This window comes from Cervus canadensis, chromosome 21, assembly GCF_019320065.1.
Source record: "Cervus canadensis isolate Bull #8, Minnesota chromosome 21, ASM1932006v1, whole genome shotgun sequence".
In the NCBI taxonomy this organism is placed as follows: Eukaryota; Metazoa; Chordata; class Mammalia; order Artiodactyla; family Cervidae; genus Cervus; species Cervus canadensis.
The window spans coordinates 8,386,551-8,412,996 of NC_057406.1; the positions used below are offsets into that span (position 1 = coordinate 8,386,551).

At 53.6% G+C, this 26,446-nt stretch overlaps 1 protein-coding gene across 1 annotated transcript in view; it reads right to left on the minus strand.

Annotated features, from left to right (window-relative positions):
* Nucleotides 1-13,603: 13,603 nt before the first annotated feature.
* FAM83F (family with sequence similarity 83 member F) overlaps nt 13,604-26,446 on the minus strand; it is a 33,541-nt gene continuing 20,698 nt past the window's right edge. Inside the window, exons 2-5 of the mRNA XM_043440489.1 lie at nt 23,029-23,196; nt 22,394-22,515; nt 20,893-21,584; nt 13,604-15,211 (exon numbers count right to left, since the gene is read on the minus strand). Of these exons, the coding sequence (XP_043296424.1) occupies nt 15,162-15,211; nt 20,893-21,584; nt 22,394-22,515; nt 23,029-23,196 (1,032 nt within the window). The 3' untranslated portion in view covers nt 13,604-15,161. The remainder of the gene's footprint in view (nt 15,212-20,892; nt 21,585-22,393; nt 22,516-23,028; nt 23,197-26,446) is intronic.

Below are 26,446 nucleotides of genomic sequence, written 5' to 3' on the forward strand. Positions count from 1 at the left end.
TCAAGCTGCCGTTCCGCCCCTCCAATGCCTCGCCGTAGCCGTCGCCCCTCATTGGTCAAATGCGTTCCGTTTGACGAGCTAGGATTGGCTGAGCTGCCTGCGCCAATCATTCGGGGACACACCCCCTCAGCATCCCAGAGGCCGCTTCCTCGGTCGCGGACGCGGAGAGGCGAAGGGGAAACTAGAGCATGATGGCGGCCGAGCTCAGTTGGCGCAACCATCGTCTTTTTCCTTTTATTAGCTCATTAGAGCCTCGCCCTCGCGCTGTTCCCCCTGAGCTCCTCTCTCCATCCAGTACTGCCTAATAACGGAATCTATACGTCCTGACTCCTTGATTTATCCCCTCAGAAGTGCTGAGTGTGGGCTGGTTGTGAGTCATTGGACTGTCAGCATGTCACTCGTTAGTCAAATCTTCAAACTATTGGTGGAACGGCTAGAAAGCCCGTCCAACAACAAGGGCTAATGCCATTGGTTTGTCTCCACCGAGTTCTTTCCTGGTACGTTATTGGGCAGATAGGCGCGTCGGTGATTCGCACTGTTAATTGTTTGCTAGGCAGTTTGGATGACTGTTCATTTGGCCTGTAGTTGGTAATAACGACTACCCGCTTGCGTACCGCATGCGTGCCCGCTTTGTGCCATTGTGCAGAGTTCTTTACAAGGACTATCGATTAAAGCTGTGAGTTCTCTAAATTTTACAGATAGGTTCTCTAAATTTTACAGATAAAGACACTAAGGCGCCAGAGAGGTTAGGACACTTGCCCAAGGTCACCTGGATAGAAAATAGTTGGTAGACCAAAATTTGGTCCCAGATCTGTCTGACTCCAAAGCCTAAGCTCTTTTCACTGTACTTTAGTGTCTCCCTTAGCCTAGAATCGTACCTGTCAGCCAACCCTACAACTTCAAAAGGTTTCATTCAGAGGTCCTCAGTTTCTGGAGGTGACACTGTTGGGGACTAAAGCTATGGATAGGTTGTCATTGCCTCCACTGTATCTTCTCCTCCGGCACCCATTCCTCCCACCCTAAATGAAACAGTCTTGGTGTTTCCTGATCGGAAGCTCGTTTACCTTTATGTTCATTTTCTCCACTTTATAAATAAATAAATACTTCTACCAGCCTTCTGTTTCAAGCCTACCTTCCCAACTCCCACTCATCCATCTTCAGCTCACTCTTTTCTGAGAGAGTCCTGAAGAGCCAGAAACGAGGAGAGAGTCCAAAGAGGGAAAGAGAATAAATAAATCGGTTTAGGAATATTTTACTGTATGCCTTTTCTGGAAAGCTTCCAGAGTAGCCCCTGATGCTGTGCAAGACGTGTGTTCCTGGCTCCTGGCCATTGAATTCTTTCCTGTGGCAGCTTTCAGCAAAGTGAATCCAACATTCCAGCCAGGGGAGGGCAGAATGCTTAGGACCCACTGCCAGAGAACCAGCCCCAGGCTCTGGTACTGAAATGATCTCCAAGAGCACAGTGCTGGACTCAGGCCCACATTTGTCTCCGGTAATTAACATTTTACCATACCAAATCCCCATCCCCTGTAGCTTCAGTAGGATCACTGCCCTTGTTTCGCCTCCTGATCCAAGCTGTTGTGTAACCACACTGGCACTGCTTTAATAATAAAACAACTACTGTAACACAGAAATAGTGCTCAACACTTATAGCCTTTCAGCAGAGGAAGATAAGTGTTTCACAAACATCAATTAACATTAAATGGCAGGTATTCCCAGGGCAACTGCCAGCAGGACAGAAGAAAAATCATGAGTCAAGGTCTAAGAAAGGTCCTAGGAGCCTGAATCCTTAAAACTATATGCACATACCCCACACTAGCATTCCAATATGAGAATAATTCTGAACCATAAAACAAAATGAGTGAGAAATGGTCAGGGTCCAAAACCTTCCTTATCTTCATAGTTGGTTGTTTGAAACTCTTATTTTAACCCTTAAACTAGCGCGTGATTTTATAGTTAATTGTTAGACACATCTATCTCCCCAGCTCAGCTTTTTTGTTGTTGTTCAGTCGCTAAGTCAGGTCTGACTCTGAGACCCCGCATATTGCAGCATGCCAGGCTCCTCTGTCCTCCACTATCTCCCAGAGTTTGGTCAAATTCATGTCTATTGAGTTGATATGCTATCTAACCATCTCATCCTCTGCCACCCTCTTCTCCTTTTGCCCTCAATCTTTCCCAGCATCAGGATCTTTTCCAAGTTGGCTCGCTGCACCAGGTGGCCAAAGTACTGGAGCTTTAGCATCAGTTCTTCCAGTGAATATTTGGGGTTGATTTTCTTTAGGACTGACTGGTTTGATCTCCTTGCTGTCCAAGGGACTCTCAAGAATCTTCTCCAGCACCACAATTCGAAGGCATCAGTTCTTTGGCACTCAACCTTCTTTATGGTCCAGCTGTCACATCCATACATGACTACTGACCATAGTTTTGACTATGCAGACCTTTGTTGGCAAAGTGTCTCTGCTTTGTAACATGCTGTCTAGTTTCACTATAACTTTCCTTCCAAGGAGCAAGCATCTTTTAATATCATGGCTTCCTAGTGGCTCAGTGATAAAGAATCCTCCTGCTGTTGTTGGGAATGTGGGTTTGATTCCTAGGTCAGGAGGATCCCCTAGAAAAGGAAATTGCAACCCATTCCAATATTCTTGCCTGGGAAATCCCATGAACAGAGGAGTTATAGTCTGTGCTATAGTCTGTGGGGTTGAAAAATAGTCAGACACAACTTAGTGATTAAATAACAGCTCAGCTTTAAGTTCCTTGAAAACAAAAATGGTTTCTTATTCATCTTTGTATGTTGTAAATTGCCCTGATTATAAAAGGTTCCCCTATAAATAATTATTCAGTGAATATTTATAGAACTTCTGGGCACTTTCCTAGGGTACAGAGGCTGCACAGATGAATAAAACATGTCTGCATTCAGGGACCTCGATTGGCGGGGATGGCCAACAGGTAAACATGTAATCACAGCACAGATGGCTTGGAAGAACAAGGGAGGGATATGGGACGCAATCTTTTTGTTTTCTGTTTTGCTGGGCCAGGTCTTTAGGTGCAGCACACAGGATCTATTTCCCTGACCAGGGGTCAAATCTGGGCCCCCCTGCATTCAGAGCCTGGAGTCTTAACCACTGGACCTCCAGGGGAGTCCTGGGATTCAGTCTTGAGGAGACAGAGATGGCTACCTTGAAGAAGTGACATCTACAAGGAGAACTAAAGAATGAATTGTGATGAGCTATTCAAGAGGCTGAGGATGTGTGGTGACCTGTAACACTTGTCTTTGGGGGGCAAGGAGAATGAAAGGAATATCCAGGAATGGCTAAAGCCTGTTCTTCCTATAATTTTTGTCTCTGAGGGCTTTCGGGGGGTCTATCCACTCCACCTTGTTCTACTTTCCCTTCCCAGAAGAAAGCAGGAAGCCAGAAACCCTGTTGTGTTTGCCTGCCTGAGAATAGGAACACAATTTCCAAATATGATGGCGGTTTTCTGGATCACTGAGTAAAGATTTCAGACTGTACAGAAAGTTTTAAAGTAGAAAAGAAAAGCTCTCCCAAATCCCACTACTAGAGCCAACCGCCATTAAGGAGTCAATCTTCCCAGACTCTTTTATGAATAGACCCACGCATGGATTTCTTCCAACAAACAGTGGGGTGTGGCTCAGGGTCTTGTCAGTACTTTGAGAGCTCTCATTGCTCAGAACTCAGCTATGGATGGACCCTGTTCTCACTTTCTATACTTATGGGAAGGATGCCAATAAATCCTACGTGGAGGATGATGGTTTCAAATTCCTGTCGCAGCAGATGACAAATTTCCACCTGTTACAGGACTCTGGGGCTCGCTCAGTCTAGTGTGGAATCAATGAATGGTGGGTAGGAAGGGGCTCTGCTATGCTCACTGCCCGAGGGCTTACAAGCTGCTTTAGTGGCTGTAGGGTCAAGCCATGCCCTGAAAAGGCAGCCCAGGTCAAAGAATGACATGCTAGGGTGCTCTCTTTGGCTCTCTTTCTTATTTCTTCTCTGCATGCTACTTGGAGAAAATATTTGGGGTGTTTGTTCCAACCCACCCAACTTCGAAAGTAAAAAGACCCGCCAAGCCCTGCACAGTTGTATGCAGGCCAAGTTCAGTATGTTCTTGGAGCGCTATACTGTTCTTAGAGCTCTATATGTGGTGTTCTGTACATTTGGCTTTTTGCTGGAAGGGAAGGCAAATTTAATGAGTGATGGCTGCCTTGGATGGCTACCAACAGTTCTCTAAGTCATTCCAAGCAACAGGCCTGCCTTCCTTCCCTTGAGAGGTTGTTCTGTGATCCCTGAAACACATTGCATTGGCCTGGACAAAATCCAACCCAAAGGGAATTTCTGCAAACAATTCCGCGATGACCCACAAGCTCTGGGTGACACAGCCAGCTGGCTCGGCTCCAACTCTGATTTCCGTGGCTGGGGAGAAGTCCCTTTACCCTTTGCACTGGCCTCTCACTGCTGCGAGACATTGGGAAGTGTTTGGAAAGCGGTCTCCTGTTCCCAAACTTATAATCATGGGAAGAGTCCCTGTAAAAAGAACTGAATTCAAAAAGACAAGAGGACAGCTGACAGCTGATAGGGCTCACTTGGGCAGTGGGTGTGGCCACAGCCAAGGCCAAGAGCACTTGGGGGGAAGGGAAGTTTCTAGAGAGTGCTGATTATAGAGGACATGCTCGTAAGCATTTATTACACATTTGGTAGCATTTATTGTGTAACAAAGCCCTTGTGACAGAAGCTATGCCGCTTCTAAATCACATCTCATTTCTTACAACCACACTTCCTGAAAAGCTTGTAGGGAAGCCCTGGACACTCCCAACCCCCCCTCAACCCCCTCTGGCCAAAGCGTGACCCCCAGGGAGGTTCATAGGGGCACCAGATGTGCTGTAAATAACAGCTACCCTTTGGTGAACACTTGCTATGTGTCAGACACTGTACTGAGGGCTTTATGTGGATCATGGTGGCAGTTAATCTTCACAACAACCATGGTTGTCCCCATTTTCCAGGTAGGGAAGCTGAGGTTCTGAAGGGTGATTAACTTGTGCCAGGTCACCACAGTTAATAACCTCACAGCTGAACCCAGGCCCTCTGACTCCAATGAGTCAGCTCTTTTCCCTGCTGCTATGTTGTCCTGAGGTGTCTACCTTGGAACTGCCACAGTGCCCATGAACAGTCAGCCTCACAGCCTTTATTAGCTCAACCGCATGCTCTTTTCCCTACAGACTCAGGGAAAGAGGCACACCCCTTCCTGGCTCAGTTACTGCCTCTGGGACGTCCCTGATGGTCCAGAGATTAAGAATCTGCCTTCCAATGCAGGGAAACTAAGCCTGCGCACCTCACCTGAGACCTGATGCAGCCAAAAACAAATATATATATGTATATATATATATCTTTTTTTTTTTTTTTTAAAGGACTTCTCTGGTGGTCCAGCGGTAAAGAATCTGCCTGCCAGTGGACATGGGTTTGATCCCTGGTCCAGGAAGATTCCACATGCTGTGGAGCAGCTAAGCTCATGCATCACAACTGCTGAGCCCACGAGCCGCAACTGCTGAGTCTGGTGCCTAGAGCCTCTGCCCTGCAGCAAGAGTAGCCACGGCCTGAGAAGCCCATACATGGCAACGAAGAGTAGCCCCCGCTCACTGCAACCAGAGAAAGTCCACGCATAGCAGTAAAGACCCAGCACAGCCAAATAGAAATAAATAAATAAAATTGAAGAAAGAAAAGCAAAGACCATAAAAAAAATATATACATAAAAAAAAAAAATTACTGCCTCTGATGGTCCTTCTTCTGCATCCAGTTGGGACCTGTCTCCTCTTCCACTGCCTTCAGAATAGCCTTCCTTCCTGCCTGCCTGCCCTTTCTCTCTCTTTTTCCTTTCCTCAGCTTCTTAAATAATGCCTTGTGACCATCTCCACCACTACTCTGTATCCCAGCTTCTAGCCCTCACTCTGTATTGAAACTCACTTCTCAAAGCTCATCTATGACCTCTTTGTGGCCAAGATCCAAGAGACGTTCTCAATCCTTGTTTCCATGGCTTCACCACTATGTTTTACTCTGAGAATCTTCTCTTGGTTCCTCAAAATAGCCAGCTCCCCTCCTACCTCTACAACTGTTCATGCTCTTTTTCATACCCCCTCTTTCTCTCAGCTCCTTCTAAGGAGTCTGTCTCTCTTCTCTCCTTATGTTGCCTTCCAGGGGTGTGGTGGGGGGGGTTGGGGGGGCGGTGGGAGTGGAGAGCAGGGTCATTGTCCTCCTTCCACCTCAGAGATTGCAATTTCATCTCTCCATCCCCAGCCTTCATTCTGCAGGCCGCTTGCGGTGTGATCCTGTGCCAGTCATATAAACTGTCTGAGCTTCAGCTTCCTCATTTCTAAAATAAGGGTACTGGATCAGATTTGTTATTCTGGACTCGAAGATAATAATAAGACCCCAAGTTTGTAAGCACATGCTATGCCAGGCGGGACTGGTCATGCAAAATGAAAGCATGGGGCTCCTTGTTCCAGAATTATGAAGAATTTCAAGACAGCAACAGCAGAGCATTACATCAAATGTGGGACCCTCTGCCTTCCGGGTGCAGGACCCATGGGAGCCCTCAAGTTGCATGCTCACGAAGCTGGCCCCAGTGCCAAGTACTGCTGTGTAATTATATAGGTATTAACTTATTCAATCCTCATAGCAATCTTATGAGGTCAGTATGGATGAGGAAACCAAGGCAGAGAGAGGTTAAGTAACTGTCCAAGGTCACGGTTTTTAATTGATAGGGCTGAGGAAACTTACACCTGTTGGCTGAGGTGGTTGGGAGATCCACACGGGAAGGACGGTTCCCTCCTGCAGGAGGACTTCCTGGTGGCCTCTTAGCCGGAACACACCCGTTCCTTCCTCAGTGAGTTTGTCTGCGCGGGTGCTGCTGCCTTGGTTCCCTTTCCTCCTTCCCCAGTTCCGAGGTGTACACTTCTTTCAAGGCTCAGGTCCAGCCCCTGTTCCTCTCAGGGGCTTCTGGAGCAGAGAAGCCAGGCCCACACCTCCGTTCCCTAGATTTTCTCAGTTCCGTGTGTAGAGTCAGACCCAGCCCAGGCCTGGCCATAGGGACTGTTCGTAGCTTCAGAGCCCTGACTTAACCCTCACTTACACTCTTGAGGCTCACTGATCATACGAGGCTGGAGAGAAAACTTCTTTAAATCTCTCCCCGCAACCAAACAACAGCTTGTGATAGAGCCTGTCTCCCCCACCAGACTGGGGAGGCCTGGAGGGCAGATATTATAACTGAAGGACCTAGAGAAGATTGTATGGTGTTTAAAACTCTCTTGAAAGAGTATTTTCTAGGCTCTGGACATTTTCCTGGAATGTCTTGCCTCCTTCTCCCCTCTCCCATTCACTCTTCAGGTGTTGGTTCAGAGATCACCTCCTCCTCCAGGAATTCTTCCCTGACCTCTACCCCCAGGTTGAGTTAAGTTCCTCCTTTGGGCTGCTACACCCTCTTTGCTTCTCCATCATCACGCTTGCCTTCTGTGTCCATCTTCTAGACATGGTTATCAACACCTTGAGGGCAGAGACCAAGTCTCTCTTATTACAGTGCCTGGGGCACAGGAATTTCTCAGTAAGTTTGTTTGGACTAACAGATGAATAAAAGCAAATGTTAAACACATGTTGGTTATTATGGCCCTCAGCACAGGGCTGGGCACCTTATGTAAACGTAAGGACACTTATGAGAACTTATGAAATAGGTGAAAACCAACAACCCCAGAATTTTTGTTAGGAATGGGGCTCAGTGGCAGCAATCTTGTTGGGGGTGTGGGCTGGGGGAGTCCTCCTGGCGGAACAGTGGCAAAGCAGTGAAGGATCACAGTGGTGACAGTTGGCAATTAGAGCTGGGAAGCGGGAGGAAAGTGGCCCTGGCCAGGGGTCCACCTGGCTTGCAGGCCAAATCCAGCCACTGTCTATTTTTGCACAACTCTTGAGCTGAGAATGATTTTTACAATTTTTAAAAAGTGGGTGGGAAAACGAAAAAATGGATAATATTTTGGCAGGCAAAAATGATACAAAATTCAAATTTCACGGTCGACAAAGTTTCATTGGAAAGCCACCCCACTGGCAATCACAGTGCTTTCAGGCTTTACTACTGCAGCGGATGTGGTTGTCACCGACCCCCTATCCTCCACGTCCCTAAAGTCTAGAACGTCTACTCTGTGGCCATTTATAGGAAATTTGCTGAGCCCTGGCCTCAACCTTCTTCGGTCAGCCCCAGGAGGAACGCGAGGCGCTGCGAGCAGCCACCAGGGGTCAGCATCGCCCCGCGGAGCCTCGGCCAGGCGCTCCTTCCGGACCTGCAGCCTCCGGTCCTGCGCACCCACGCCGGCCCTGGGCCTCCTCCCGGTCCATCCCCGGGAGATGCCAGCTGTTGTGGCCGGCGAATGCGCGGAAAGGGTTAGAAGGAAGCTGGGGAGGGTCAGGAGCGTCATGGAGGGTTCGGGACTGGCCCGGAGGTTCGGCGGGCCTGTCCGATGTCTATTTCCTTGGTTTGGGTTTCATTTGTATTTTGTATAGGAAGGAGTCGCCAAACAAATATTTTTAAAAAATTTTTACCCCAAACTAATCGGTCAAGAAAGGTTTGGGACTTTTGCACAACCAGTTAAGACGGTGGCCCTCTTGCAGGCTTGCAAGTAACAAACGCCGAGAGCTGGGGTGGGGGTGGGGTAAGCGGGCACCGAGGAGCTCGGGCCCTGAACAAAGGGAGCCGAGTGGCATCTCTGGAACTTTTCTTCCTCTTTCTTTGAGAACCTAGACCTGGAAACTTCTTCCAGGTGGACCAGCCTTTAACCCCACGTGCCAACTGTATACTGTGCTCAGTCGTGTCTGACTCTTTTGCATCCCCATGGATTGTAACCCACCAGGCTCCTCTGTCCATGGGATCTCCCAGGCGCAGGAATACTGGAGTGAGTTGCCTTTTCCTCCTCCAGGGGATTTTCCAGACCCAGGGATCCAACCCTCCTCTCCTGTGTCTCCTGCCTTGTCAGGAGGATTCTTTGCCGCTGAGCCACCTGGGAAGCCTGTGTTGGGCCAACTACTCACCATTGAAAGTGGCCATTTTCCCGGGAGGGAGCAGGGGAGAGCATCTAGAAGAGAATGTCCCAAGAGGTGAATGCTCCCCCGGCGCCCCCACCCCCACCCCCACCCCAAGCCACACACCACCAGAGGCATCAGCCCTTCTATCTTAGCCACTGAGCTGAGTGCTTCACTCCCCGGGGCCTCAGGAGAGTGGTACCAAGATTATCCCCATCATACTCGGATGGATGGGGAGCAGCTTGCTGGGTCATTTAGCTGATGTGTGCGGGAGTGGGGAAGCCTGCCTCCCTGCTCTGTACTCTCACTGCCATGAGCCTCAGTGAAGATGACAGCCAGCAGGATGGGCCCCCCAAGCTAAATCTGCGAGGGACTCCCTTGCTCACCATTCATCCTCAGGCCTGGCACGCAGTAAATATCCATTGAATGAACAGATGAATAAAGCCTTCCAGGTACCGCAGTGAAATGCCTTTCCTTGTCCAATTGCCCAGCTTCCAAGACTTCCAGGAGGAGATGAGCCAGGGAGTCCAGCCGCTCCTCAGAAAGTGAGGGCCCCCAGGCACGGTTCTTGGCTCTTTGCACGGGATGGGAGGTGCTTTTCCCGTGCTTGTGCCCAGAGGACCATGGCCTCTGCGGGCATGCTGCCTGTTCTTGCCTTTCCTCCCTTCCTCCTCCAGGTTACCCAGGCATTTGCTGGCTTCCGTAACAGGTCCTAGCAGGTCTCCTATGACATGAACATCTGTCTCTAGAGCTGCTTTCTAGTGGCTGCAGACAAGTGGCTGTCACTTGGAGAGACCATGGGATGCAGTGACAGTGCTCTAGGAGGGTCTGAATAACCAGGTTCGAGCCCTTCCCATGACTTGTTGGATGGCTGTGGACACATTTCCTCACCTCAAGACCCATCTCCTCCTCTTCTGCTTTTGTGTTAGCCTTTGCAAGAAGCACATAGACAGGGTCATTCCTGAGCAGCCAGAGAGGCCTGGAGACCTGGGCAATTGGGAGATGAAGGCTGTCCACTGAGGACACATGCTGAAAGGAGAAGCCTTCCCAGAGGATTTGATCAGGAAGGACTCCAAAGTCCTTAAGAAATTAAATCCTGTTTGGTTTCCCTGTCCAGTGTCAGGAGTCAGGAATAAAACTGAAAGGTCAAAGGGACTTCGCTGGTGGTCCAGTAGTTAAGACTGCGCTCTTCCAACACAGGGGACACAGGTTCAATCCCTGGTGGGGGAACTAAGAGCCCACGTGCCGTGTGTCAGAACCAAAAAAAAAAAAGACTGAAAGGTCATGATCGATTCCGGAGCTTCTGACACTACCCACAAGTATGAGCCTGACTTATTCTCTGTATCACATGGCTGTCAAGTGTTCAATCATCTAATGAGTCATTACTAAGCAGATACTGCGGACACGACGGTGAGGCAGAAAGATGGTGTCCCGTCTCCAGGCACAGAGTGGGTGTGTATCGTTTCAGGCAGAAGCATAGAGCAGGCAGTGGGAGGCAGGGCCTTCCTCATTTCAGAGCCGGGAGGGCAGAAGCTTCACAGAGGAGGGTTGAGTCAGTCAGACCTGTCCAACTTTTCAAAGCCTTCTGGCTGATCCAGTGATGCCCTCCTCCCTGCCCCCCCACCCCCGCGCCCCAGAAAACACGCTAACATCCACCCCACCACCTCCTAAGGTGTGCGTCCTCTCCACCGCGGCCTGGCTCAGCTTCCTGAACCCAGGGGGCCTATTCTGCACCACACCTCCTTCTGCTGCTGCAACAGCAGTGCAGACGATGACGGTGACAGCCGCTGGGTCCTCCAGGCGGGAAGGACGGTGGCGCACAGCCAGGCGATAAACTATACACATAGCGCATGGCAGGGCTAATTAGCTGCTAAGGGGGCTTCGTCAGTGTTTACTCGGGACGTGTCATGGCACCCCAAGGAGCAGTCCCCACTGGCCTGCGTGGAGGAGAGTGGATGTCTCTCTGCTGTCAGCCCTGGCTGCCTTTGGAGGTGGGGATGTGGCTGGGCAACACACAGGTAATGCCCATCGGTGCTGTCTGTGTAGGACTTTAACTGAGACTGAAGGAAGGGGAACAGACTGGGAGGAAACGCGGCCGGGCTCTGAGTGGAGGAAGACAGATGTGTGCACATAAACGCACCTGTTCCGGGGAGTCCAAGGTGGGGACCAGCTAAGCTAGGTAACTAGAATGAAGATGGAAGATGCTATTGTGTCAGTCACAGAAAGCAAAATCTTTGGCAAGTCAACCAGTCTCTCTGGGCCAAAGTGTCCTGTCAAACAAAAGGAATGGTTTTGCAGGAGATACGCCCAGGAAAGCAGCCCAGGGAGGAGCACGTGGCCTTTCCAACTGAGCTCAAAGAGCTCTTTTTCAACTGGGACCATTTAAACCCCCTGGGACACTTGGCAACATCGGGAGCTATTTTTGGTGGTCTCACCTGAAGGGGGCTGTAGCTTTCCCCGGTGACTCAGACAGTAAAGAGTCCGCCTGCAATGCGGGAGACCTGGGTTCAATCCCTGGGTTGGGAAGATCCCCTGGAGGAGGTCATGGTAACCCACTCCAGTATTCTTGCCTAGAGAATTCCATGGACAGAGGAGCCCAGCGGGCTACAGTCCACGGGGTCGCAAAGAGCTGGACACGACTGAGTGACTAAAACACACTTCTGTTATGAAGGTGCTTCTGGTAGTCAGTAGGGGGAGGGTGGGGTTGCTGCTAGGCATTCTACCGCATGCAGGACAGACCCTCTCCCAAGAGAGAATTTGGGGTCCCGGGTGTCACTGATGTTGAAGGCAGGAAGCCCTCAGCTGGAGGACAGACTTGGGTCTGCGGGGCTGTAGGACGGTGAACAGTGTCCTCCTGGTCTGAAAAACAGAAGCGGTTAAGAGCTGAGTTGCTTATCACACAACTTTGTGAGGCTCAGTCTCCAGAACGGGAGGCTCCAGGCTTTGTGAGGCTCCAGGCTCAGAACAGGAAAACTTCCTGTTCACTTTGGAAAGGGCCTTTCCCCGAACTTTTTCTTAGTTTGAAACCTGCAGGTATGGGACTTCCCTGGTGGTTCAATGGCCAAGACTCTGCCATCCCAATACAGGGGGCTGGGGTTTGATCCCTGGTCAGGGAACTAGATACTACGCTGCAACTGAAGATCCTGCGGGGGGCGGGTGGGGGGGTTGGAATTCCTGCGTGCCGCAACCAAGACCTGGCACAGCCAAATAAGTAAATAAATATAAAAAAGAAAGAACGAGACCTTCCGGTAACTGAAGCACCTAGCAGAGTGACTGGCATATAGGAGGTGTTCATAAGTTAAAAAGAGAAAAAAAAGTCACAGTAAAGAGAAAAAATAGCCCCCACCCCACTTCTGGGCTGATTTCCTCCCTCTCAAGGCTGCCTTCCTGGTCTAGCCTTTCTTTCTCTTAGGGTCCATACAGGCACAGAGTAGTTCTGTTGGCTGAGGCCATCTCAAAAGCACCCCTGAAGGATCAGGGCTAACCAGACCCCGAGGATGGCTGACAAGGGAGACTGGGAAGTTTTGCAAAATGTCAAGGGAAAGCCCCCGACCCCCAACCCCCGTGCAGGAGTCCCGCCTTCTCGCTCCAAGGGGGCGAGGTCGCAGACCTCAAGGGCTCCTGCTCCCCCGAGGTCGGTCTCTCAGGGGGCTGTGCTGGTTGGTGGCACTGTCTACAGAGGGCGAACTCTGAGAGTGGGCAGCTTGGCGACCGGGGTGAGGTGGGGGCCGAGAAGCCAGGCCCCGCACCCAGAGCACTGTTTCTTCCCCATTCCTCCCAGAGCCCTACGGACGTCACCAGCCTTCTGGAAGCTGCTGCGGAGGGAACAAGGGCATGATCCATCCTTGAACTTGCCGTCCAACTGGGAAGGCCAGATGTCCCCCTGAGATTTGATGACAGAGGGAATATTTCACCAAGTGTGTGCAAATGCTGGAACCGAGAAGCTGAGAGGCAGAACAGAGGGGCTGGAGCTCAGGCAGACAAGCTGCTTTTAGGACTGCAGGGTCCTCAGCCATGAGGCTGGCTCGCCCAAACCTCTGTAAGGACGGGGAGCGGTGTCCTGTCACAGGCCAGCGTTCTTCCCGGGACACTGCGCTGTGTCCTCCTCGACGTGTGGTCTCCCACCCTGCTTGGCTTCTCTGAAGAGAGTGAGAACCACCCTGGGCTGGCTCAGCGAGAAGCCGGGGCAGGATGGACGGCCTGGCTCAAGGCTGCAGAGACTTGGGACCTCCAGTCTGGAGCCTCCTGCATGTCAGCGGAGGGAAGGGAACTAGGCCTCCTTAGGGTGGGAGACAGGAAAAAGATTTGGTGGGCTTACTTCTTCTTCTAGGGGAGGCATGGGCAGCCCTTGGCGCAATCACTTAGGAGCTGGTCCCTTCCTCTGGCCTCCAGAGGTGTCCACTCTGCCCACCAAGGGCGCTCTCTCCACACAGACACCTTGAGCCGAGGTGTAGCCCCCCCCGCCAACCTTGTTTGCCACCTCCCCGCTCCTTTCCCCTCTAGAACAAGCAGGGCCATGTCGCCAGGCCTTGGCACATAAGGAAATAGTTCCCAGGAAGTGTTTAATCCTCACACAAGCTCAGGGAGTTGGGGTGGGGGGTGGGTCAGGTCCCTCAGCCCCCTACCCCCTCCGGGAACCAGGTCCTCCCTTCCTTCCCCTGCCCTCCTCCCGCCCACCTGGGAGGCCAGGCTCCTCTCGGAGGATGCTCGGGGCTCCCCTGCTCCCACTGCCAGCAAGTGCAGGTGTGTGCACCACCTGAGCATGTGGCCCCTCCAAGGTGCTGCTGGTGCCCAGGGCTTTGCAGAAGGAAAGAGGCAAGGACGAGAGTTTGGCTCAGAAGGTAGGAGGCCGGGAGAGGCTGAGCGTGGTGCTTTTGCAGTTGCCGTAGCCCTGGGCTCTCCAGGCCCCCCAGCAACCCAGCCAGAAGAGGGGGCCGGCCTCAGCCCCTGTGGTCCGGCAGTTTCTCTTCTGTCCACTCACCAGCTCTCTCCGCAGATCTGCTCTGTCACACATATGAAGAGGGGGCAGTGTGCAATTTTTAGCTGGTCTTCCTGGCCTGGCCTCATGGCATTTAGGCCCGGGCCCTTAGAAGCCAGGGAGGCTGAGGCGCCTCGGTACAGTCCGGCTTTGGCAGGAGGTCAAGGCTGGTCTTTGGCCAACGTGTAACTAGAGAAGGCATGCACATCCTGGCTGGTGAGGGGGACCGAGGGCCAGCCCTGGGTCCTAGGGTGGAGGGAAGGCAAACACTCCTGAAGATGGGGCCCAGCCTCCCACACCACCAGAGCATCAGCCAGGGTCTCCCTGCTTTGGAGCTGCAGATCAAGGCACAGAAGGCTGGGGGGAGGGGGGGGGGCTCAGGTAAAGGCACTTGGGGAACCACCAAATCGGCTTGCAGCAGCCAAGGAGACCTGGACCATTCAGGATGGTGCTGGGGAGGGAAAGGAGACCCCAGCACCAGGGCTCTCAAAATGTCAGGGTCAAATTTTGCCCTCAATCCACGCAGAGTCTAGAGTAGGAGCCTGCAGAGACAGGCCAGGAAGGGCACAGTCCCCAGCCCCCAGCCATCCTCACTGAATCTCCCAACTAGAGTTCAGAAGCTCAAGTGAGAAGAAGCTCGGGTTCCTGGCTCAGAGCCCTGTCCTCGTCCCTTCTATTCCACCAGACCTCTTGGGGAACCAGCAGCACCAGGAAGCCCAGGGAAGGAGAGACCAGGGGACTGGAGCTGCCCCGGAGACCCCATCACATTCAGGTATAAAGATGTAGGCTCACCCCGCCTGGGGGCCTGCAGGGCAAGGCTGGCTCAGGGGAGGCAGCGGGCTGGGCATAAAGGAGAGCAGACACTAGTGAAGCTTCCACTTCATGTAAACAAGGGGTGAGCCCGGCCTGGCCACAACAGCCTTGTGGAGGCATGCAGTTGACTTGAGATGCTGCAGATCCTCACATCCAGGATACAGGGTCCCTGAGGCCAGGATGGAGGCTGCTGGGGTGGAAGGCCAATAGGGTCCGATGTGCAAACTGGCACAGGGTTTGAGCTGTGTCTCCAAAAGACAGGACGGGGGCGTCCACAGGTCCTCCGATAGCTGGCCCGCGGCTCAGGAGATCACGCAGTTGCTATTCTTGGCAGGACTGGGACTGCCTTTACCTGCAGAGACAAGGAACACAAGTGAGGGAAGTGTAGGTGAAGCACTCACTGGGCTGGCCTCCAGCACCTCTCCTATGCACCGACCACACTTCAAATTTGGGTGCTCACTGTCTCCCTCCCAAGCTGCTGAAACCAGCTCATAGGATCCTTATGAAAGTAAAATGAAAGGTCCTGTCCTGATGGCCTTATCAAGACCACCTCTGGTTGGGACATCAAGGGATCTGCCATCTCCTGGCCTCAGTAGGGTGGTTTGTGCATGCGTGCTTAGTCGTGTCCGACTCTTTGAGACCCCATGGACTGCAGCCTGCCAGGCTCCTCTGTCCATAGCATTATCCAGGCAAGAATACTGGAGTGGGTTACCATTTCCTACTCCAGGGGATCTTCCTGACCCAGGGATTGAACCTGCGTCTCCTAGGTTGGCAGGCAGGTTCTTCACTGCCGAGCCACTCTGGAAGCCCCAGCAGAGGCTCTATGCAGCATCACAGCTCACAAGCGCAACCACAGTCACTTTCGCGAATCCTTGGGGCAGTACTGCTGGGACGGGGTGTCCTCTGCCCGACCTGACAGTGGGGAGAGTGGGGCCAGCAGCCCCCAGAGCTGGCAGCGCCTATGCCAGTGCCTGGCCTGCATGGTGGTGCAGACCCCAGGCTTAGGGGGCACAGGGAGCCTTTCATCAGGAGGAAAGAAGGGGGAGCGAGACACAGCTCTTCTCTTCCCAGGCCCCTTCCATGTGCTTCCACTGCCTTTACATCCCAGGCGGAGGCCGGCTGGGTTCCTGCTCTCAGACCAGCATCCCGTTGCTGCGAGGAGCCCTCCTGGGGTACTGACTGCCTCTGTCCTCTTTCCTCTCGTTCCTCTCCACACTGCCAGGGCCAGAGTTATCTCGCGGCGCTCACACCACCTTCCTGTATCACCTCAGCTGTGAATTTCACAGAGGTGGCGTCGGCCTCTTCTCCTGGGCCACTAGCAAGAATGACGCTGAAAAGGTCCAAGTAGAGCCCTTCCCCTGTCTGGCCGGGTAGGACTCAGGCCTTGGGACTCTCTGAGTGTCCAGCTGAACCTCCCTGGAGGCCATCCGAGAGCAGGTGGAGCATTGAGGAGGAGGGAGGGGAGCCGGACGACCGTGCCCACTGGCCATGGCTCCAAGGGGCCCAGAGCTGGGTGGTCCTCCAGTATCCATCCTCCCAGGGTGCTGAGGCTGCCTCTAGGGCCCTCTGTGTCACAGAGTCCCCTCACTTTGTCCACTGCTGCACCAGGAACTGAGGACAATGTCTGGCACAGAGCAGACAGTGCACAGATATACATTTGCTGAAAACAATGAACAATCAGGCAGAGGCAAGCTACGTACGGGTTCATGCCAATACTAACAGCAAGAGCAACCACAGTGGCATCAACGGATGGGGACCGAGTCACGTACATGCCCTCACCCATGTAGATGGTGACAGAAGCCCTGGCCGGGCCCAGGAGAAACCAGCAGGGCAGGAGATTCTGACAGCTGCCAACAAGACCAAGGACACCTGCTGCTTTGCTTCCCAGTGGGCGGATCCTCAATCAGCTCCCCTCATCCGTGCCACGTGACCGAGGAGGCCCTGGCGGGCAATGGTGCTCAGGTTTATGGAATCAAAGCGCAGCCTGAGAACATCACCTGCGGCCTGACCTCAGGTTTGTTGTGGTTTAGTCGCTAAGTCGTATCTGACTCTTTGTGACGCCACAGACTGCAGCCCGCCACGCTCCTCTGTCCATGGCATTCTTCAGGCAAGAATACTGGAGTGGGTTGCCATTTCCTTCTCCAGGGGATCTTTCTGACTCAGGGATTGAACTTGCGTCTCCTGCCTTGGCAGGCAGATTCTTTACCTCTGAGCCACAAGGGCAGCCCTCCTGAGCTCAGGTCTGACACTGAGTGTTAAAACTCCATCTTGGCCAGACAGCAGTTGAGGATGCTCACCCTGGAACTGGAGGCCTGACCCCTGAAGGAGCTCTGAACCCTGGCAGCATTTACTGGGCCTTCCATCCCACACAGGGGACCAGACCGCCACCCGGGAAGTGACACGGGTAAATCTGAAATCTGGGAGCCCAGCGAGCACAGCCCTAGGAGCCAGACCACACTGCCAGCCAGGGTGGCCCATCCACGCGTGAACAGGGGACCTGGGAGAGCTCTGGAAAGGCACCTGTGGCTGCAGTCACGGCAGAGAACTCTGGGAACAAAATCCTGGGCCCTGGACTTCCCTGGTGACCCACAGGTTAGTTAAAACTCCATGCTTCCAGTGCAGGGGTTGTGGATTTGATCCCTGGTCGGGGAAGCTGGGATCCCACATGCTGTGCAGTGCAACAACCAAAAATAATAATAAATTTAAAAGCCTGGGTTCAGGGGCTCTTGGAAGAGGGTGACCCAGAGGCACTCTCCTCTTCCTCTGCACCCGTGGGCACTTGGGGGAGAGTCAGCCATGTGTCCAGGCCTCTGGCCCTTCCAAATAGCCCTTAAAGACAGAGGGAAGATGCCCACCCTAACCTTCTGGAGACCACGTGACACTCTGTGTAAGGCCCTGGGAGGCAGGAGACCTGCCGCCCTTTTCTCCTCCGTGACTGAGGACACAGGGCCTCGCCTCTCTGCACCTCTGGGGTCTCGTCTGTAAAACGGCGCCATCAGGCAGGGCGGCCGTGTGAGGGCGTTTAGCACCGTGTCCACCCAGCACACTCCAGGTGCTCAGCCAAAGCCTGTGCCTTCCTTCCTCCTCTTACCCTGCTGCACAAAAGTGCTGGCTGTGTCCCAGGGACTTCTCCAGGGGGACGAAGGGTGGGGGCGCTTCAGGACACCCCCTGGAACCTCCTCCCCCGACCCGGCAGCCCCCAAGGCAGAGCCTTGTCACCGGATCTGCTGCTCCAAGGGCCCCTGTGTGGGACAACACTCGGGCACTTGTTTAAAATGCAGATTTCTGAGCCCAGCCCGGTGGGACCGACTCCTCTCTCTTTTCACCAGGCTCTCTAGTGACTGCGGTCCCCTGAGGTGGGGTCTCTGCCCCCGAATCTGGAGCTCCTGGATGGGCGCAGGTGGCCGGCTCAGGGAAGATGCTGACCGGCAGCTAGCACAGGGGCAAGGAGAAAAGCTGCAAGGAAAGGCGCCCGGCTTCGACCAGCAGAGGGAGCTGTGGGCCTTCAAACCACCTGGCTGCCCTCAGCCGGCCCGCCAGACCCGAAGGAAGGGATTTCAGAAGGCTCTCCCGGGGCCCGCACTTGGGTGTGCAAAACTCTGCATGCTGTTTGACAACTGTATACTTCTTATCAAGCAGTTTTACAGGTTGTCACCTCTCAGCCTTCCTATTTTTCTCTCTTTCACCCACTCTGTCATCGTCCCGGGCTCTCTCCCTTAACAAGAGGGCAACAGAGACAGAAAGGATGGAGTCAGAATTGGAGCTCAGAAAGGGGCCTCTGGACCACCCCTCTCCCCAACCCCACAAGTTCAGCCCATCTCTCCTCTTCTCAACCAGGAAACAGCCCCAGGGAGGTGAAAGGATGTGCGCCGGCTTTGGGGAGCCAGGTACTAGGAACTGAGATCCATCTGATGGCTGTTTTGATGCTGCTCTCAGAGTTCACTGGAGGAGAGGGGTCCTTTCCTTGGAGGGGCCCTAAGGGAGCAGCTAACATGATTTCCTCCTTGATGGTGGTTCCATGCATGCTAGGATTGCTAGTTCCAACCTCAGGGACCCCCGTCTGTCGGTAACCTGACCCTCTGGCATGTGAAGTCCTGCTAATAAGCTTTTGTTGCCTGACAGGAGGCAGTAAGCCAGTCAAACATTTGGGAGGCTGGAAGCCACCCAAAGGGCCTTTGGGGAGAGGAGTCTGTGCTTTCTGCCCTGCCTTCCAGAGGAAAGGCCTCAAGAGGGGCTTGAATTCCAGGTCCTTGGGGCGGGCTGCCTGTCCAGGTGTGCGGACACTGTGCTGGATGAGGCCGCTCTGCGTGTCTCCTAAGGGACAAAGCAGGACTACTGTGATCTCGCCAGACATCCCCGGTATGGGCCGCTGCACTCTCGCCCTTCTCTGTCTGTCTCTGGTTCGCGCTCTCTGGGTTTCAGGCACTCAGGGATGGAGCAGGTACAGGGCATGGTACCCGGCTGCTCGGCTGGCTACTGGCACCCCGTGAAAACGCTCAAGAGAGCAGCAGCATCAGTGACCGTCCAAGTCATCCAAGCAGGGGCACCGATGCTGAGACTCACTGAAGCAAACAGGAAGGGAGAAGATGAAGGCCTTTTGTTTCTATGGAGACAGCACCTTGGGGTGAGGGGCTGAAGGAAGAGAAAGCTTCTATCGCACCTCCAGTCAGGACGTGGCAAACGGTCCCTTTTGTGGTTGGGCCCACCCCTCCCCTTCCCTTCCCTGCCAGGTGTTCACCATGGCAACCCTTCTTCCAAACAAGAGGTGCAGAGCCGCAGCAGCAGCATCTGGTGCCGGGGGAGCCGGGGAGTCCCGGGGGGATGGGACAGGCCCAGCTCCCCCTCCCTGGCAGGACATGGGCCCTGGCCTGGCTTTGTCCTGGCCCCTCTACCACTTCCTGTGCCCCGGGACCACGTCATTCACCTCTCTGAGCTTCCATCTGCCACCTCCGTGGTTGTCGTGAAAGCCAAGTGAGTGAGGCCGCGGCACACGGAGGTGCTCAATAAATGCTTCCTGGCTGAATGTAGCTCTAGCTCTGGCACTGCTGTTGTACCCAAATTCTCGGACACTCCAGGCCTGTCCTAATTCTAAGAGGCACGGACTGAGTGCGTCAGGCTCTGGAGCAGAGCTGGGGCGTCAGTGGAGGGGAAGACCTGCACTCCAGCCAGGATCAGGTCAAAGCCGGGGCCTGGAGGGTACCCAGGAATCCTGGAACGCAAGGCCCTGCCATTACCTGCCTGACCAGCCAGGGAGCCTGGTCTCACGGCTGCAAAGCCCCACAGCCAAGGAGGGAGACATCCCCACATGGAAACCCCTTCAATCCCAGAGATGCTGACATGAGAAAAGGTGCTGGCAGCAGCCCTGGCTGACCCCCCCCAGCCAGAAAAGGCCACTCTGGAGGCCGTTCCATAGAAAGATAAAGGCCAGGACCTCTAGGGCATCCCAGAGAGATCCCCACCCACCCCCGCATCCCAGAAAGATACTACCAGCAGGAAGGATCTCTCCCAGAAGTAAGCAGCATGGCAAATACCATGTATCAAATGAACAAAGGAAGGACCCACGTCCAACTTTTACAAAAGAAGTGAGGAAAAGTGGGTCAGGGCACTGGTGGGGTGTGTCTGACCAGGACAACACCTGATCAGGCAAGGAACGAGAAGCTGAGGAGGAGCTCTAGGTTCAGAGGCGGTTTACAGGGGAGATGCTTCCCCGGCCTGTGGTACTAGTAACAGGAGCTCCCCGACGACTGCTGTGCCCAGCTCTGTCCTGAGCACTTCATGTCCTCGAGCAGCTGGGCCGGGCAGGATCAGTCTCCCCCGCCTTTGGAGAAGGGGAACCTGGAGCTCTGAGCTGCAGTGCTGGCCCCAGGCCACACACGAGCAGAGGCCAGAGCGGGATGGGGACACGGGAATGGTGGGGCCTAGAGCTCTGTGCTCTCCTGCCCGGAGGCTGCCTGTCTGCAGAATCCGCAGCTACTAGAGCAGGGTCAGAGGCCTGGGGAGCCCTGGGCCTGGGGATGGTGGCGGACGACTCACCTGAGATGTCGGCACTGGAGCCCTCGTTGGGCCTCTTCCCCGTCATAAACTCCGCTTCAGCCAAGGCCTTGGGGGAGAGGGCGCTGGCCGTGCCGTTGGGCGCCGCGGGCCTCTTGGACCGTCGGCTGAAGATCCTGCTGCTGAAGCGCCTGCCCTCCTTGGCCAGGGTGGCCTCCCCGTTGGCGGCTTCTCCCTTGCTGTGTCGGGCAAGGGCCTCTCGGGGTCTGGACTTCAGGTCCGTGTGCGGGTGGGAGGCCCCCCGGCCGTCCCTCCGACTCAGTTCTCCCAGGGGCACCGGCTCCACGGGGGGCAGCACCTGCTCCAGGGTGGCCAGGTCGTGCAGGAAGCTCTCCAGGCGCCGGGCCGACTCGCCCTTGCTGCCCTCCTCCTGCCCCTCGGCGCGGCCGCTGGCCTCTTGCTGCTGCCGGGCGGCCCAGCGCATCATCTCCCCGGGCGGGGGGCGGCTGCCCGCCACCAGGGCGTACTTGGGGTTGATCAGCTTGCGCGCCACGGTGGAGGAGTAGTGGAGGGCAGGCCTGCCAGCGCCTCCTGCCAGGCCCAGCTGCTGGTACAAGTTCACCTCCTCGGAGATGGCGTACAGCTCCCGGAACTCCACATCGAAGGGCTCCACGTGCTGCCCCGTCAGGAGGAGGAGGAGGTTCCTGTCCACGTGCGAGGAACTCCAGGTGAAGCTAGGAACACGGGGGCAGAAAAGCAAGACACGTGTGCCCAGGGCGGCAGCCGCCGCCTGGCTAGCCCATCTCAGCACCCCCGCCGCCAGGCCCAGCCCGATCCACCAGGGAGGCGGGACGCCTTGCTGCTTTTGTGCCAGCTGTTTTCCTTCCACAGACCCAAATCCTCCCTTGGGCCCAGGTCTTGGCCTCACGTGCAGTAAAGCAGGCAGTGGGTGCAGGGCAAGGGGGAGAGAAGTCAGGCCTGGATCCAAACCTGCTTTCTGCCCTGCCTGCCTTGTAAAACGTGAGGCGTGTGGTCAGAGCCGTTGTGCGGCTAAAGTCCAACAACGTCGTGTACAGAAGGTTTCTCAGTTCCTGGCACAAACATACATTTAAAAGTAGAATCTGCAGCTGCCACTACTGTTACTAGCATTTCATTTCTTATTAGCTCTTCTCTGAATTTTTAGAGCACATGGCATCTGCAAAGCACCATACTTTAACCACGTAAGAGGGCTGATGCCATTTATTAATTGTTCCATCTGCTGGGGTCTCTTCCAGCCTCAAAATGCAGCCTGTTGTTGTGGACCGTGGAAGGCAGGCAGTCCTGAATGCTCAACAGAAGTTGACCATCTTTCTCGAATAGTCCATCAACCAGAGAGTTTGAGGGAAGGGGTTGGCCGGGGGGCTATTCTTTGCCATCAGAATAGACAGTGGCTCTTAGACTTACGACACTTAGGACCGTGGAGGCTCCAGTCTAGCATCCTTCTGAACGTGAACATTTCTGACCAAGAACAAAGACCGCCCCCCCACCCCCGGGCCCAACTCACCTGAAGGATCCAGTGGCTACTTTGTCCCCATCTACCATGAGGAACTTTGATGACAGGGTCCCCTTGATCTTCCCCATGGGCATGTAGAAGCCCACACCTGTCACAGAGCGGACACGGATATTCTGTTGGGAAGAGGAGAAGGGCACTGTCACTCAGGCTGGGGGCCTAGAAGCTCTGTGCCGAGTATCTTCTTGGGCAAAGGATGAACCCTCTTGTCTACGGGGTCCTGCCTGCTGGCTCTTGTCTGCACTTGACTCTGCTTCCTAGGGCCCGAGGAGGTCAGCAAATCTTGCTTTGGGCACGGACGGGCCCAGGGCAACCCTGGTCTGCTCTCAAAGCTCCTCGGCAGAGAAACACAGCCCTACCTTCAACCCTGACCATGACTCTGCGGGCTGAGCACCCAAGACTGGGCCAGAGCCTGCCCCCTCAGCTTCAGCAGTCTTGGGATAAAATGTTAAGCTGGGTGTGCAGTTTAGGGTTATCAGTTCACGAGGCAAGGTTTTAGATAGAAGGAAGGGGGTTGGCAGTGCTGCTCACCTGGACCCCTGAACTGGGGAGCAGGCCGAGGAAGGGGCAGAGGGGGTTTCCATCCCACTTCCTTCCCACCCCCACCCTGCCCCAGGGGTACAGCTTACCCGAACACGGAAGTCAGGGAGCTCCAGGCCCTGACACATCTCCAGGAAGTAGCTCACGCCCGCCTCGTCCAGGATGATGTACACTGGGACCCGGCGCTTGGAGGCGGCATCCACAATGTCTTGGAAGATCTCGCCATCGGTGAAGAGGTCCATAACCACAGCAATGACCTGGATAGGAAGGGGTACTGGTAAGGCACGTGGTGACTGCACCTCTAGAGAGTCACGCCGTGGCCTGCGGAGGACCAGCGGGGCTGGGGTAATTGGTGCCCAAGAGTCAGAAATGCCATCTGCACCCCCCGCGCCCCCAGTGCCTACCCTGGGGATTTCCCAGCAACTCTTCAGAAGCCGTATCAGGGGAGATCTAGGAGGCTGAGGAGAGCTGGTCCTGGTGTCCTTGGGAAATAAGCAGGCTCAAGAGGCTGCAGTCACGGAGAGGCGTAGGACGGACCAGCTCCACAAGCTGCAGATCTGCTCAGATACGACTTTCTCTGCAGACCCGAGCGCTTTGATGTCCCTGCAGCTGTGCAAAGCCCTGCGCTTCCCTGAGCACAGATTCGGGCAGAGCTCCAGTTGGCTCAGGCTCCCTTGGCCTCCAGGGGTCCAGCCATCCTGCTCCATCCTCAAAACAAGGTCCCTGCCTCTGCTGGCTGTTTAGTCACTAAATCGTGTCTGACTCTTGTGATCCCATGGACTGGAGCCTAACAGGCTCCTCTGTCTGTGGGATTCTCCAGGCAAGAATAGTGGAGTGGGTTGCCATTTCCTATGCCAGGGGATCTTCCCGATGCAGGGATCAAACCCAGGTCTCCTGCATTGCAGGCCGATTCTTTACCCTCTGAGCCATGATTTCCAGAAGCCAGTCTTGATTAGTCATCCTGGGAAGGAAGGCCTTCTGCAGCCCGAGGCAGCTTTGCCTTTCTTACCTCAGCCGCCTCACTTTCCTACACAAACAAACCTTGTTCCAGGACTTCCCTCGCAGCCCAGTGGATAAGACTCTGTGCTTCCACTACAGGGGGCACTGGTTTGATCCATGGTCAGGGAATTAAGATCTTGCATGCCATGTGGTCAAACAAACAAACAAACAAACAAACAACCCTTCTTCCACTCCAGAGGCAGGGTTTTCTTGCTGGCCCCAAGCACTGTGTCCGTGATGCAGAGGAAAGGGCATGCTTTGGGGTCAGAGAGATCTGATTATAACCACTTTCCACTCCTGTAACCTTAGGCAAGTCCCTTAACCATGATGAGCCTCTGTTTCCTCATCTGCCAAGTGTGGATACTCTGTACCTGGTACATTTGGCATCAGGATTAGCAATGACATCTGTAAGCATCAAACACAGTGCCTCAATAAATGGTAACCACCGTGTGATCGAAGGAGGCTGCTCATGGTTGTAACTGAATGCCCGAACTCTGAAGTCGGGCAGACCAGGCCTGGTACACCAACGCCACTGCTGACTCATCAGTGCCCAGCTTCCTTGGCAGCAAAATGGAGCTAATAGTAGCACCTGTCTCAAAGGGCTGTTGAGAAGGCTTAGAGAAGTAAACTGTGAAAGCGTTTAGCAAAGTGCCTGGCACATGTTAAACTCAGTAAGTGTATCCTCCACCACCATGACCTTCATGTGTGCTCTGCCATTATCTTTCCCTCTAAAGACCGCCCCCAACACCATTTATGCAGTGTTACAGAAGGCTCTGCTTAGCGCCTACATTTACTGTTTTTTAACAGTATAATTGCTCTGGGTTTCCTTGGTGGCTCAGACAGTAAAGAATCTGCCTGCTAATGTAGGAGACTCAGGTTCAATCCCTGGGTCAAGAAGATCCCCAGGAGCAGGGCATGGCAACTCACTCTAGTATTCTTGCCTGGATAATTCTACAGACAGAGGAGCCTGGCGGGCTACAGTCCATGGATTTGCAGAGTCAGACACGACTGAGCCACTCACACACACACACAATTGCTTTACAGAGTTGTGGTAGTTTTTGCCGAACAACAACGTGAATCAGCTACATATATCTCTTGAGCCTTCCTCCCATCCCTGTAGGTCCTCACAGAGCACTGAACTGGGCTCCCTGTGCTAGACAGTAGCTTCCTGTTAGCTATCTATTTTACACACAGTAGTGTATATATGTCAACACTCTCAATTCGTCCCACCCTCTCCTTCCCCACTGTGTCCACAAGCGCTCTACATTTAATACTCAATCATTCACATAAGTAACATTTGCTGAGCCCCACTGGCAGAGGGAGGACCTAAAGACAAATAAACCGTAGTGCCTAACTTCAAGGGGTTAATCCAGTTGGAATCATAAGACATCCACACAGAATAACATGACATAAGGGAAAACGAGATAAATGCCTTACGAGATGCACAAATGACACGGTGTGAATTCAGAGGAGGAGTGGGAGGAAGAGAAGGAGGGATTTAGGGAGGGGGGAGTTGAAAGGTTACTTTCAGTCAGGGGAGACCAGAAAGGTTTCACCAAGGAAGCAGAAAACTGAAGAATGGGCAGCCTTGGGCACCATGAGAAATGAGCCAAGAATGAAACCAAGTGGGGAAGCGGGAAGGGCTGCCATGCATGGGCAAGTAGGTAGTGCACTGCACCCAGGGCTGAGGCGGTGAGTGGGAGCTGAGCCTGCTGAGGAAGAGAGGCCCTTTTCTAATCTGCACACGGGTGCCACCTGGGCTACCCAGGGCCTCAGAGGCGAACGTTCCAGGCAAAGGACACAGCACAAGCCATGGCACTGAAGACAGGCGTGACTGACGAAAACAGGAGATACAAGCAAAATCTGCATGAGAAAAGAGAAACCACCATAGACATGTTAGGGCTTCCCTGGTGCTTCTGGTGGTGAAGAGTCTGCCTGCAGCGCGGAAGACCTGGCTTCAGTCCCTGGGTGGGGAAGATCCCCTGGAGGAGGGCATGGCAACCCACTCCAGTATTCTTGCCTGGAGAATCCCCATGGACCCAGGAGCCTGGCGGGCTACAGTCCGTGGGGTCGCAAAGAGTCGGACGCGACTGAGCGACTAACACTTTCACTTTCACTTTTTAATAAATTCTTACTATTCAAGAAAGGGTAAAAATGGTAAAAAGAATAGGACCATTTACACATTGATGAATTTGAAAATGATGTGGATAAGTCATAAAAGTGAACTAAACTTATCAACTATATTTCAAGTTTTTAAAAAGCATAATCAAGTAAGGTTTATTCTAAAAATGTAAGGATTATTCAACATCAGAAGTATATTAGTTTATAATACTTACAGTGTAAAAGAGGGAAAATCATATATTACCCTAAGTTTTTAAAAAAGTATCTGATAACACTATTTATAATTAAAATTCTCAAAAAACTAGGAATAGAAAGAAACTTCCTTATCATGATAAAGGCTAGCTACTAAAAAACCCTCTTGAAACATACTTAAACTTGCATTCCCTT